Raw genomic sequence first — 14,958 nt, 5'->3', positions numbered from 1 at the left:
ATCTCAACAATTTTTATTTCCGGGCGAAAACAGGTCAAAAAATTACAATATTAAAGGATATAATCCACGCTTTTTAGGAAATTTTGAGGTTTTGGGGTCCGGTGGCGAAAAGTATTGAGACCCTAACGAATATATCTCAGTGTCATATAATGTCGTTTGAAACCATATATGATCATTATATGTTGTCACAAATGTCCGTGGTAGGCTTGAGTTTACGAAATCACTACAAGTTATGAACGGGTAAAACGAGCGTTTAAGGACATATTGGATGGTTCCACCGTCCCAATTGGACTCTTGGAGGGTATTAGGGACCATGGTAAACATCTCGGCAATTTTTATTCCGGCCGAAAAAAGGTCAAAAAATTACAAAATTAAAAGCTATAATCCACGCTTTTTGAGGAAAATTTGAAGTTTCAAGGCCCGTTGGCGAAAAGCCTTGAGACCCTAACGAATAAATCTAGGGGTCATATAATGTCGTTTGAAACCATATATGATCATTATATGATGTCTTAAACGACCATAGTAGGCTTGAGTTTATAAAATCAGTGAAAGTTGCGAACAGGTAAATTAACCGTTTAAGGGTATATTGGATGGTTCCACCGACCCAATTGCTCTCTTGGAGGGTATTAGGGACCATGGTAAACATGTCAGTAATTTTTATTTCCGGGCGAAAACAGGTCAAAAAATTACAATATTGAAGGCTATAAACCACGCTTTTTTAGGAAATTTTGAAGTTTCGGGGTTGGAAAAAGCCTTGAGACCCTAAGGGATACATCTCATGGTCATATAATGTCATTTGAAACCATATATGATCATTATATGTTGTCATAAACGTCTGGGGTAGGCTTGAGTTTATAAAATTAGTAAAAGCTGCAAACGGGTAAATTGACCGTTTAAGGGCATATAGGATGGTTCCACCAAACCAATTGGACTCTTGGAGGGTATTATAGACCATGGTAAACATCTCAGAAATTTTTATTTCCGGGCGAAAACAAGTCAAAAAATTACAAAATTAAAGGCTACAATCCATGCTTTTTTAGGAAATTTTGAGGTTTCGGGGCACGGTGGCGAAAAACCTTGAGACCCTAAGAGATACATCTCATGGTCATATAATTTCGTTTGAAACCATATATGATCATTATATGTTGTCATAAACGTCCGTGGTAGGCTTGATTTTACGAAATCGTTTCAAGTTGTGAACAGGTAAAATGACCGTTTAAAGGCATATTGGATGGTTTCACTGACCCAATTAGACTCTTGGAAGGTATTAGCGACCATGGTAAACATCTCGGCAATTATTTATTTTCGGGTGAAAAAAGGTCAAAAAATTACAAAATTGAAGGCTATAATCCACGCTTTTTGGGGAAATTTTGAGGTTTCGGGGCCTAGTGGCGAAAAGCCTTGAGACCCTAAAGGATACATCTCGGGGTCATATAATTCCGTTTGAAACTACATATGATCATTTTATGTTGTCAGAAACGTCCGTGTTAGGCTTGATTTTACGAAATCACTTCAAGTTGTGAACAAATAAAATGACCGTTTAAGGGCATATTGGATGGTTCCATCGACCCAATTAGACTCTTGGAGGGTATTAGGGACTATGGTAAACATCTCGGCAATTTTTATTTTTGAGCGAAAAAAGGTCAAAAAATTACAAAATTGAAGGTTATAATCCATGCTTTTTTAGGAAAATTTGAGGTTTCCGGGCCCATTGGCGAAAATATTTGAGACCGTAAGGGATACATCTCGGGGTCATATAATTCCGTTTGAAACCATATTTGATCATTATATGTTGTCATAAACGTCCGTGGTATGTTTGATTTTACAAAATCACTTTAAGTTGTGAACGAGTAAAATGACCGTTTAAGGGCATATTGGATGGTTCCACCGATCCAATTGGACTCTTGGAGGGTATTAGGGACCATGGTAAACATCTCGGGAATTTTTATTTTCGGGCGAAAAAAGGTCAAAAAATTATAAAATTGAAGGCTATAATCCACGCTTTTTGAGGAAATTTTGAAGTTTCGGGCCCATTGGCGAAAAGCCTTGAAACCTTAAGGGATACATCTCAGGGTCATATAATTCTGTTTGAAACTATATCTGATCATTATATATTGTCATAAACGTCCATGGCAGGCTTGAGTTAATGAAATCACTACAAGTTCTGAACGGGTAAAGTGACCGTTTAATGGCATATTAGATGGTTCAACCGACCCAATTTGACTCCTAGAGGATATTAGGGACCATGGTAAACATCTTGGCAATTTTTATTTCCGGGCGAAAAAATGTCAAAAAATTACAAAATTAAAGGCTATAATCCACGTTTTTAGGAAAATTTGAGGTTTCGGGGCTCGGTGGCGAAAAGCCTTGAAACCCTAAGGGATACATCTCGAGGTCATATAATGCCGATTGAAACCATATATGGTCATTATATGTTGTCATAAACGTCCTTGGTAGGTTTGAGTTTACGAAATCACTACAAGTTGTGAATGAGTAAAATGACCGTTTAAAGGCATATAAAATGGTTCCACCGACCCAATTGGACTCTTGGAGGGTATTAGGGACATGGTAAAAATCTCGGCAATTTTTGATTCCGGGCGAAAAAAGGTCAAGAAATTAAAAAATTGAAGGCTATAATCCACGCTAACTGAGGTTTCCGGGCCCAATTGGCGAAAAGCCTTGAGACCCTTAGGGATACATCTCGGGGTCATATTAATCTGTTTGAAACCACATATGATCATTATATGTTGTCATAAACGTCCGTGGTAGTTTTGAACTTACGTCATCAATTCAAGTTGGGAACGGGTAAAATGACCGTTTAAGGGCATATTAGATGAATCCACGGACCCAATTGGACTCTTGGAGGGTATTACAGACCATGGTAAAAATCTCGGCAATTTTTATTTCCAGGCCCAAAAAGTTAAAAAAAATACAAAATTGAAGCCTATAATCCATGCTTTTTGAGGAAAATTTGAGGTTTCTAGGACCGTAAGCGAAAAGCCTTGAGACCCTAAGGGATGCATCTCGGGGTTATATGATGCCGTTTGAAACTATATATGATCATTATATGTTGTCATAAACGTCCGTGGTAGGCTTGAGTTTACGAAATCACTACAAGTTGTGAACGGGTAAAATGACCTTTAAGGGCATATTGGATGGTTCGACCGACCCAATTTGGCTCCCAGAAGATATTTGGGACCATGGTAAACATCACGGCAATTTTTAGTTCTAGGCGAAAAAAGGTCGTCAAAAAATTACAGAATCGAAGGCTATAATCCACGCTTTTTGAGGTTTCGGAGCCCGGTGGCAAAGTCTAGAGACCTTAAGGGATACATCTCTGGGTCATATAATTCCGTTTGAAACCACATATGATCATTATATGTTGTCATAAACGTCAGTGGTAGGATTGATTTTACGAAATCACTTCAAGTTGTGAACGGGTAAAATAAATGACCGTTTAAGGGCATATTGTATGGTTCCACCGACCCAATTGGACTGTTGGAGGGTATTAGGCACCATGGTAAACATCTCGACAACTTATATTTTCGGGCAAAAATAGGTAAAAAAATTACAAAATTGAAGGATATAATCCACGCTTTTTGAGGAAATTTTGAGGTTTCGGGGCACGGTGGCGAAAAGCCTTGAAACCTTAAGGGATACATCTCGGGGTCATATAATGCCGTTTGAAACCATATATAATCATTATATGTTGTCATAAACGTCCGTGGTAGGCTTGAGTTTACGAAATCACTACAAGTTGTGAATGGGTAAAATGACCGTTTATGGGCATATTAGATGGTTCCACCGACCCAATTGTAATCCCGGAGGGTATTAGGGACCATGGTAAATATATTGACAATTTTTAGTTCCGGGGCGAAAGAAGGTAAAAAAATTACAAAATTGAAGCCTATAATCCATGCTTTTTGAGGAAATTTTGAGGTTTTGGGATTCGCTGGCGAAAAGCCTTGAAATCATTGCCTGGGTACAGGTTGGGTTCAAATCATTGCCGGTTCAGGTCGAGTTCTCGAGTTGGGTCAGTTTTTGACAGCTCTACTCATGCACATATAAAAATACATGTATTTTATGTTTCAGAAAAATAAAAAATACATGTATTTTATTAACAAGTGTCCATGGATGACATGCCTAGTTGCCTACACTTATTAAACTTCATCTACATTTTAGCAAATTGACCGTAGAACCAATAAAAAAATTCTTATTGAGTATAAATTAGAATTAAATTAGGGGAATGGTGGTTCCTAAGGGGAAATTGTTTAATTCCATGATACCAAACATGTTTAAGCATAGAAAAATTATTTTCTTAACAATTAATTTGATTCATTAAATATAGAATGAAGATGAAACTTTACAAGTGTTCATGAAGACACTTACAAAATTATTAATGTTTAAGATAAAAATAGCTACAAAGGGAGAGGTAGAGAGAAGCAAGAGGATAAAGTTCAAGGAGGTAATAAACTCCTACTTCGTATTTGGTTAGAGATGGTGGATATGCGAGTTTGTCAAAGGAGGTAACGGCATCAGGGTTTTGCTTGTCAATATAGAGACTTTAGGGAGGCTTACAATTAAACCTTATACTACAAATAATCATATTTGTCAAGTCTAATTTATTTAGGTTTCAGAGAATCATGATTCGAGGGTACACTGATGTTTTTAGACTAACCCTTCTCTGAGAATCAAACCTGCCAAAGTAAGCAGATATGTTTATTGGTTGAGAAGGAGAAATTATCCGGTTATCCCATCTACATCCACCCTATAGCAACCCTTATTGACTGCTCTCAACCGGTAACCAAACCTGCCAATGTAAGAAACCCTTACCGATCAATTGATTAACCAAAGAGAGTGTGATCTTGCTCCTCTTGTGAGACTTGTATACAAAGTGGTATGTATCGGGTTAGAATTCTGGATGGAAACTGCAAAGAAAAGCTCATTTCGTTTGACAATTGAGATACCATCCCGTGTCTTATAAACTTTCAAACATCAATGATCAGTGTTGTAACATGTGAGAAACAATAAGGGGTGGGGGGAAGTCATAGAAAAGGTATGTTCTGTGCTGGTTAACTGCAAGGCTTCCATTGCACATCAAGTAAATGGACTTCTGATAGCAAATACAAGTACAGGAAAGGAAAATTTGATATAATATGATTCATTCAGAAGCCCCATATTAGTGAGCAGTAAACGGCAGCGCAATTTCCTTTGTAAGTAAATCTCCAAAAGTAACCAACTGAATGATATGCTCAGCTGCTCCTGCAAGCCTATGATCTCTGAAAAGATGTCAACTCTCTAACCGTTCCAGTATACAAGTCCACCGCCAAAAAACTGGAATAAAGGCGCTGCCTCAGTGACATGGTGTGCCTTGCCTTTGAATGCTCGGCACAAAAATCATGAAAACTCGTCTTCGATTAACAGCCACGTAAGTTGTCACAAGCAACTAGTGTTCTAAAGCACTTCGGATAGAAAATGGAGGGTCCTGTACCACACCTCTGCGGATAAGATCATGGTTAAAGAACAACACAATGACAGAAATGTCATCATGGAAATGACGTCTAACTTTCTTGTCGATTTTCTGGAGATCAGAAAACCGCATTTCTCTTTTTCTAGCAGCTTCATGTAGTGCAGCCTTGACAAGCCGTTTTGCACTTCCCTGCAATATCCAGAAGCTTGTAAGCTACTAAAGTACCAAGAATGCACATAAATAATTTCCATGCTCCAATATGATTAAAAAAATAATAAAAATAATAAAATAAAATGAAAGCCACAGATGCTATGAGATTCACAAATACGGAGGGTCAAGAATCTCTCTGTAAAGATTTTAAATGTGTAAATTCCACTGTATATCTGTAATAGGCTAATAGCATGGAAAATCCAATTTGTGAGAATGCAGAAGACCATAATTTGGAGGATAATTTGATAGTAGATTGTAATTTGATGCTATTAAATCAACAAATGGGGTTCATAATCCCAGTCTTTCGAGTGGCCGGACACTCCCACGAACTAATCTAAGTAAAATAAATTTCAACAACTATTACTTATCTCCTCTCTAACTGATCTGCTCAATTTACATCCTCTCACACTTCCTTTTCTTCTCATGCCTCAACTATCTACTTTCCTCCTCAAGCTAAAAGTATTGAACTAATTTGCTATATCAAGAGGGCCCCATCTCACTAGGCTAGTCTATTACACTACCATACAAAAAAGGTGATAAAAAGCCTGAACCAGAGAGAAAAAGTGACCAAGCCACCAAGGAAAGTACAAATACTCCAGCCATTCATATTTCAATCTTTGTTCAAGACCTAGTCACCACCAACGCAGAAACAGCAATCCGTCTCTAGATTGATACTTCCAGTTATCCCAGAAAAGGTGGAGGGAAGAAACTCAATATGATGTAAAGCACATAAGGGAAAAATTATATTCATTGAAGATTTCATGATGTCTAAAACAGAAACAACCAGCATGAAACTTGAGATAAAAACACAGACTGGGATGTAATCACACGTAAGGACGCCTAACAACAAGTGTTTCCCAATCTAATGGATATTGAAAGTCAATTCTCCCTACATGAACACACATACAGCCACAAAGGCCCATCCTTGAAATTGTGAAGCACAAGCATATACAGAAGAATCCTTATAAAGTAAATTATCCTAAGAAACAGATAATAAAATAATACAAGTAAAATCTTACAGCATGGGGATGACTGTGCACAATATCAACAGCAGTTTCATTAGACAAGTGTTCCCATAGACCATCAGAAGCGAAAATAAGGAAAGAATCATTCGGCTGTAGATGATGTGAAACAATAGATGGAATTGCAGTCAAGATAGGCATGTGTATTGGTTCTGAAAGCCTGAATTTTGCATTAATAGGTTCCCTGTTATACTGAGCATGTTTCATATAAACATCCCCTATAGATCTAGAAACCTGCACAAGAGATGATCACGACATTGAAAGTAGTTCATTTTCTCATAAAATACACCAAAATGTAAGAAACAGTCGAAATAAACAAACAACAGATAGGTAATAAATCATTTTTTTATATACAAATAATAAAAAAAGACAAGTTAAAAATACTCCAAAATGTTAACTCATAACTACAAATTCGACCTTACTGTCCAAACAATCTAAGCAATAAGGTAAATATTATCAATATTTCAAGTTACCTACAAATTCCTTGATAATTACATGGTTTCAAGAATAATAAAGAGCCCCAACCACCCATCCCTCACCCCACTCCTCCTCCCTCATAGAGCCACACCTTCCTCCTTTTATCATTAACTCAACTCACCATCTCAATTTCCCTCTAAACTCCAGAAACTGTCAGCTTCCCCCAACCCCCTCCTTTGCATTGTACCCATCACCTTGATTAACATGTCAAACACGCCTGTTAAGTTATGGTTTGAATTTTTTTCTTTTTTCCCGGGACGATACTCTTCAGGTTTGGGTATTGCCTATTCATGACTCAGAATTTTCAGGTTCCGGTCAACCCGACGTTCAATGCCCATTAAAATTTTGTTTTTGTAAACCATAAATATAACATATCTTAATAAATATATAAACAATACCGTGCCAATAACAAATCATAATAAACAAATTTAATTATAACCACATCCAACTATAAATGATGTATAAGTCCAACCAGAGCCATGTTAAACCCAAAAACTATTACAATCAGAGATATTTGTGCAGAAAAGTCCTCATAATCTCATTCTGTTAACAGTAAATACAAGGATTTTCGGGCAGAGTTGGATTTGAATCAATATTTTTCAGGTTAAGTAACAATAAAATCAGGTTTTAAGTCACAAAATTGGTTCAACACCAAGTATTTCCATGCCAGACCAATTTTTGATAGGATTAGATTTGATCGTGGAAACCAAAACAGTTAATCTCACTCTAAAAAGCACCACCAATACTCAACAGATTTGTGGCCTTTGATGTTGGGTTTTCCACCAATCTTAGCCACACATGTAAACATAACATCAAAGAGTTGGGGGGTGTGGTGTGTGTGTGTGTGTGGGGGGGGGGGGGGGGGGGGGGGGGGGTCAAAGAAGCCACACTGTAAGTTCTTCAGAGCCTAAATAGTTTTAAAGGATACAAAGTAGCTCAAAACTCCTAAAGTATATATTATTAATAAAGAGTGTTGTAACTATGACCACATCCAAAATTGGAGTGCCTTCTGAATCCTTTTAATCCTTTAAACCATCAATACTACAACAATATTTACCAATACAAGTATCAAAAATAAAAGATGGCAAATCTAAAAAAGCTCGTTTCAAACAAAAAGATGACCCTTAGGCCTTATCCCTGATTAAGGGTAGCAATAAACATGAACACATAGCCACACATGCACAATAGGTGCCGAGCTGGTCTCAGCCTCTCAAGAGGGTTGTCTTTACCTTTCATGGTTAACTTCTAGGAAATCTACGGAAAAAACATAATATTTCTATGTAGCTCATGGTTACAACTTACAATGCCAGATAAAGAACTCAGAAAAATAAGAATACAACCACCCAAAACAAACACTTTTCATTTACACACATAAAGGATTACCAATATTTATTTCCATTTCCAAAACTAAACACCACACAAAAACATCAATAGCAGCCTTAAAAAGGATCAACAGAAGAAGAAATGCTAGCACAATAACTACCTGAATAATTCCTTTCACTCTCCAAACTCCATGCTTTAACATGACAATATGAGGATCATCTGGATGTAAGTCTCTTAGCTCTCTTCTTACTGCCTCTTCATTAGCATTATGCTCACTTGTTAATTGAACAGCATCAACACCTCCAGTGTTAGCATTTTTCCTCCCAAGAACAGCACGGGAATCTCCAAGATTTGCCACAAAAAGAGTGTGTTGTGATATCACACCAACAAGACAGCATGACCCTACAGTAGCTATTTGCGGTTTTGTGCTCCACAATTCCGAAACCACATCAAGAAAACCATCCTCTGTTGCACGAAAAGCTCTTTTTATGGTCTCTGCTGTGACTACACCATCAGTCTCAGCTGATTTTGCTGCATCAATAGAAATCCTAAGAACACAAACATAAGGTAGGCATCTTCTACATGTTTAGCTAAAGAAATTGAAAAAAAAAAAGAAAAAAAATTCAATAAGTGGTACAACTGCAAAATGCAGATACCAATGACTAAAGTCGGCAAAAACTTAACTAACTTAACAGATAAAACTAATCACGCATTTGCAAGATCCCCATTCCCCACACGTTGAAAAAAGTATTGAGGGGGCGGAGGAAGCTGATAAGAAATAGACATTGTTATCCCTGATGTGACGTCACAGTTATACCAAGACCATTTGGCACTAGGATGAAATATATACAAAATTGATGTTTCCCCCAAACAGCTCCAACTTAAAATTTAAATAAATTCTGAACAACACATAGCAACTTCCAAGTATGCTACTATGCTCCACCTCACAAAAGAATAATAGACATGATAAATCAGTGTATGGTGGCCTGGTGGGAGCCCTACATACGCACCCTACACATGCTTACACTCCAAAAGGTACACCATACACTATGCTGCCATCAAACTTCAATTTAGTCAATCACCTCTCCACATGCAATACTATCACTAACTACAAATCAGTGTGCCTCAATAAACCATCAGTCCAATCATTCCATTTGCTATGCCATGCTCTACAAACTCCAGAGCAATTGGTCTTGGAAAACGCTAATGTAGGGATAAAATATAAACTACATCAAACTCTTCATATTGATTGCATATTCTATGCATTGAGCTAATTCCCATTTCACTGTTTTCAACATAGGCCTTCGTCCATCACCCAAAATAAGAAACAACCCAAATCACCAGTCTACATTATTAGTAAAAACATGCCTATGTCTTCTCTATAATACCCCCAATCGCGCACTCAGTCAATTAACACGTGCTATATCTACTTCAACTCATCAGTATCCTCAATGGATTCTCCTTCAATTAACAAATTTAAATATTTGATATCAACTCATCAATATCCTCAACCAGGATCTCCCAATTAACACAAATTTAGTCTTTCCTCCCAACTAATCAACTAAAGATAATCAAGGATATGATCATACAAAGTCTATGCTATTTTATTAACATTTCAACCCTAAAAATTAATCAAACAACTTCAAGTCAAAACCACAAAAACCCAATAATATTCAAGCATCTAATCCCACATTTCCAAAATCATTGATACAAACACCAATCAAGTTATAACATCAATCAAACAAATGAATATAATATAGTAAGAACGAACCTTGAAGGTGGCGAAAGAGGTGATCGCAGACAAACCGAGCGGCCTCGGGCCCACCATGACCGTCATAAACACCGACAAAGGTGCCAAAAGGGCCACACTCGATTTGACTCTGATCTTCAAGCACCTGATTAGCCTGAACAACCGCCATAGAAAATTCTCCAGTAGCACACTTCCCCAAATCACGGTACCAAAGCAACCCATCTCTGCCGTCTCTACCACCGCCACCATCGTTGTCTCCTCCGCTGCTTCCGCCGACGATGTCAACGCCGAAAGGCTTCCAACATAGAGAGAGAAAGTTCATCAAAGCTTTGAGCATCAAACATTTCTCGGGGGGAAAAACCCAATTCCTAAAATTATCGAAGAACTACTATTCGATAATCAAAACCCACATCAAAAATTCGAAATTTGTAAGGAAAAAGTGGTGGGATTTTGATTTTGATTTTGATTTTGATTTAGTTAGAGAGAGAGGAAGAAGATGGGTTTTCTGGGTTTTAATTGTGGGGTGGTTTGTGTTGGGTGGTGGAGAGGCAGAGGAGAGAGAATAAAGGGAGGTTTTTGAGGAAGGATTGTGATTGGGCCAAAGCCAAAGGTAAAAGGGTCGTTTTCAATGTGGAATTTGGGTCATGTGAATGCCAAGGGGTGTGGGGAGGGCATGGCTGCCTGCCTGGCTCGCTATGTTGTTGTTGTTCTTCTTCTTGTTTCTTCTCGTTTCATGAGCGGGTCATGCGGGTGTCTTCATACATTGTCCAATTTCAATGGTCGTGTGGTCGCTCCTTTGCCTATTATTGTTCGGGGATGGATTGTCCCTTCTATGTAATTGTCGAATTAGATGTATTGAATCAAGCGGCATCAGAAGTGTGATCACATGTTAAATTGGTTATGAGTCCCCTTCATCAAAAAGAAAAGTCATTTAAAATATCGTAAGGACGATTCTTCGAGCGGTATCAGTAGTGTGTCAACTTAGTCATATTCCTCTCAAATCGGATCAATTTTTTAACAATAGTATGATGACTCGATTAGTACCTATTTGATGTGGTGAACAATTATTACATTTTCAAATTTTTAAGTGACTTTTTGCTAAAACCTTATCCATGATAGTAAGGGGGGAAATGGCTAGAGCCCAGCTGAGATATTTTGGTCATACAAATAATTTTGTAACCATAGCAAACAATAGAATTTATACAAAGTTTTTGGGTACTACCCTCAACACTTCACCAATGCACATTGCATTCTAGTGTAAATCGTGTTATTGAAAACTGTAATCATCACAATATGTTATTAGTAGACAATACATGCAACATACCCATATTAACAGCAATAAGCTGAAGAAATGACTCTTTGTGATGAGAAATCATTCACGAATCGCCCTCAAATCATGCAACAACAATTCTGATGATTTGATAAATTGCTCACTTCTCCAAACTTGAAAACGTAAACTAAGTTTTCAAAGTTCAAACCGAACCATCCTTGGTCTACTATCTTCTGGAATTCCACCATAACTTAACTAAGTCAATGTCTTTTGAATACCATCAATACTAATACTAGTAATATATACTAATCAAATCTTAATTCCTACTTTGAACAACTATGTATGTACCATCTCAGAAAAGTTCTACTACTTTCTTCTTTTTCTATAATCTGCACACAGCTAAAGATCATGATCAAGCAGCCCGAAAACAGCTTAGACAGGAATCGTCTTTGATTTCTGACTCTTCTTCTTCAATATTGATCCCAGAGACATAATCTTCTTCAACTTCTGAACAACACTTTTCCCCATTCCACCTACTTTGTTCTTGGCAGCAGCAGCTTTCTCTTTCGCCCTCAGTTCTTTCTCTTTCGCCTTCTGTTCTTCCTCTTCCTTAAACTGTTGGACAATCTGGTCTACAGAAGCACCAGTTTTCGATAATGCCACCATCAATTCCCCATAAATCTGATTCACTGCCCCCTTAAACTTGACTGAAACTTGTGCTTTAGTTCCCTTGAGAACCCCATTGAATAACCCAACTCCTGCTAACCCTTTCCTGTATGCATCACAAGCATTCAGTATAAACTCGGCGCTATCCTTGAAGTGTTGAGTGACCAGTTGCTCAAAGTTCTTTGGAGGCCTTCGAAGTACACAAAGCATTGTTTTGCAGCTTAGAACAAACACTTCTTCACTGTATGCCAAAGATTTCTTCTCCCCATAAGTTCGCCCTGCCCATCCTGAGTAACCTGGCTCGTTAAAGTACGGCCTTTCATTCAGGACTAACGCTTGGATTGACAAGAGCAACTGCATTTTTTTTATCAATGATTTCAAGTTAATATGAGCATGTGTAATAAGTAGAACAATGAAAAAAACAAACCACATTGATAATGACCCCATGCTAACCAGAAAACGGACAACCAAAATTAAGCCAAATGACCATCATTAAAATATAACTCTAACCAAAGTTAAACTGACAAAGCATCACTAAAACATGACCCGAGCAAAACTAAATTGAACGATCATCTCTAAAACATGACCCGAACCAAAACTAAATGGAACGATCATCTCTAAAACATGACCCGAACCAAAACTAAATTGAACGTTCATCTTTAAAACATGACCCGAACCAACAGAAAATTGAACGATCATCTCTAAAACATGACCCGAACCAAACTAAATTGAATGATCATCTCTAAAACACGACCCGAACCACATGACCGGAACCAAACAACCATCACACATTCACGCCATTTCGAGGGGATCCACGAGAACTCACGCATAGACTACTCAAACACGCTGATTTTCACATCAAGTGACTTTCAATCGATAATAAAACTATCGTTCTAGTCAATTTTGGAGTAGGGTCAAGTCAAGAAAAATAACAAAAATTAAAAAAATTTAAAATACTAACCAAACAACAGCTTATTTCTTATACTCATGATCAAAATTCAAACCGAAACATTTAAAAGACAATCTCTATCAAAATTCAATAATTTCTACTCAATCTTTATAATTAGAAATAACATAACAATTCTAATATCACACATTTAATCAAACTGATAAAATAAAAACAGAGTATTAAACTAATAATTGTAAAGAAAAGATTGAAACCTGAAGAATGGTGGATTTATTAGGATCCCATTTCTCACACTTTTTACCCGACCAAGTATTCAACAAACTAAGACAAACCCGGCCATTATTATACAAATTCGGGTTGATCCGATACCCGAAAGACTGATAATAAACCAAAGGAGGTTTCGCCGGATAATCCGCCGGAAAAGCAATATCAAAGAAGAACAATCCATCATGATACGGAGTTCCACGAGCACCGACAATTGCGGCCCGAAGAAGGTCCATCCGGGATTCATAGGCCCGAACAAAAATGGTTTCGGGTAAGTCCTTTTTAAAAAGCTTCCATTCTTGCATTATCTTTTTCTGGGCTGTTGTTGGCATTGAGGGTGTTCGAGGGTGTTTTCCGGCGAAATGGTGGTCGGAAAGATCAGAAACGGCGTCGAATTGGGGGAATTTGTTGTCGGAAAGTGACGTCATGGTTGGGGGTTTGGAGAGAGAGAGAAAGTGGAGTGGGAGAGTGTGTTTTTGAGGTTTGTTATTTTTGCCTTTTTGGAGTCAAAAATGAGTATGATGATCAGATGATTTAATTAAAAGAAGAGAGAAATTTAAAGGAGAAAAATTGGGGATTGTAGAATTTTCGAAAGGGTTTAAACTCTTCAAATTGAGAGATTTGCGGGAGATATTACTCGTGTATACAGCAGATAGTACTCGTATTTTTCTTTTTTAATCTTTAATACATGTGTTTTTAATCATTGATGCTCAATTCGATAAAATTTAACCATGAAAATAAACACAAAAGTTTAAAAAAAGCGGGTTTACAATAAGTTATTGAATGGCAGTCACTCTCATATTTTCTCTCTCCTGCTTTTTTTCTTCTTCTGTTTTTTCTATTTCCTCTGCTCTTCTTTTTCTCTCTCCTCTTCTTTACCCCTCTTTCTAGTTTCTATCTCATTGGTTCTTCAATTTCACTCTCGTTTTTCTATCTAATCTTGGTTTTCAACTTAATTTTGTAATTTCTTTTGTTAATTCTTCTTTTACATCCAATTTTGAGGTATGTATGTTCATCTATATTTTGTATTTTTGGTTATTTTAAGGTATGTTCATGTAAATTCGATCTTGATTTTAGTTTTTGAATATAATGGCGAATGTTAAGCTTTCAAAGAAAGAGACAATTGCTCCTCCTACTACTAGTTCAAACGAAAAAGTTGAAGGTATATTTTCTGAATTTTGTGACCCATTTTTTTTTGAAGGTCGGCGGACAGTACCGGTTTTTGTAAAATATGGGTCACTTTTGTGAAAAAAAAGGGTCACTTTTGTGACAAAAAAGGGTCACTTTTGTAAAAACGGTTCATTTTTGTGAAAAAAAAAACTTTTGTTAAAAAAAAGGGTCACTTTAGTAAAAAAAAAGGGTCACTTTACAAAGAAAAAAGGGTCACTTTTGTAAGAAAAAAGGGGTACTTTCCGCAAATTGTTCGATGTACAATAAAATTATTGTAAAGCGGGGGCATGCAAAAGTAATTGGAAAATAAAAATATACATTAATTATGAATATGTTTAGTACTCCGTATTGACGTATTGTATTTAAAGTAATCATGTCACGTAAAACATCGAGAGTTTAGAACATACTCCACTAGTATTAGATATTACA

At 37.0% G+C, this 14,958-nt stretch overlaps 2 protein-coding genes across 2 annotated transcripts; both read right to left on the bottom strand.

The window, feature by feature from the left end:
- Positions 1 to 4,946: 4,946 nt before the first annotated feature.
- Positions 4,947 to 10,637, bottom strand: LOC145607702 (putative protein phosphatase 2C 42). The gene is made up of 4 exons (XM_081663295.1): positions 10,274 to 10,637; positions 8,663 to 9,033; positions 6,700 to 6,936; positions 4,947 to 5,659 (listed from the first exon to the last, which is right to left on the bottom strand). The coding sequence occupies exons 1-4, from the start codon at positions 10,587 to 10,589 to the stop codon at positions 5,447 to 5,449; spliced, it is 1,137 nt and encodes a 378-aa protein (XP_081519421.1). The 5' UTR covers positions 10,590 to 10,637; the 3' UTR covers positions 4,947 to 5,446.
- A 1,006-nt stretch (positions 10,638 to 11,643) lies between these two features.
- On the bottom strand, positions 11,644 to 13,839 carry LOC145609404 (putative ubiquitin-conjugating enzyme E2 25). Its single transcript, XM_081664901.1, has 2 exons — positions 13,350 to 13,839; positions 11,644 to 12,542 (listed from the first exon to the last, which is right to left on the bottom strand). The coding sequence occupies exons 1-2, from the start codon at positions 13,785 to 13,787 to the stop codon at positions 11,955 to 11,957; spliced, it is 1,026 nt and encodes a 341-aa protein (XP_081521027.1). The 5' UTR covers positions 13,788 to 13,839; the 3' UTR covers positions 11,644 to 11,954.
- Between the last annotated feature and the right edge of the window lie 1,119 nt (positions 13,840 to 14,958).

This window comes from Chenopodium album, chromosome 23 (genome assembly GCF_948465745.1).
Source record: "Chenopodium album chromosome 23, dcCheAlbu1.1, whole genome shotgun sequence".
Lineage (NCBI taxonomy): Eukaryota > Viridiplantae > Streptophyta > Magnoliopsida > Caryophyllales > Amaranthaceae > Chenopodium > Chenopodium album.
The sequence above is the reverse complement of the archived record's forward strand: the minus strand, read 5'-3'. Positions and strand labels throughout refer to the sequence as shown.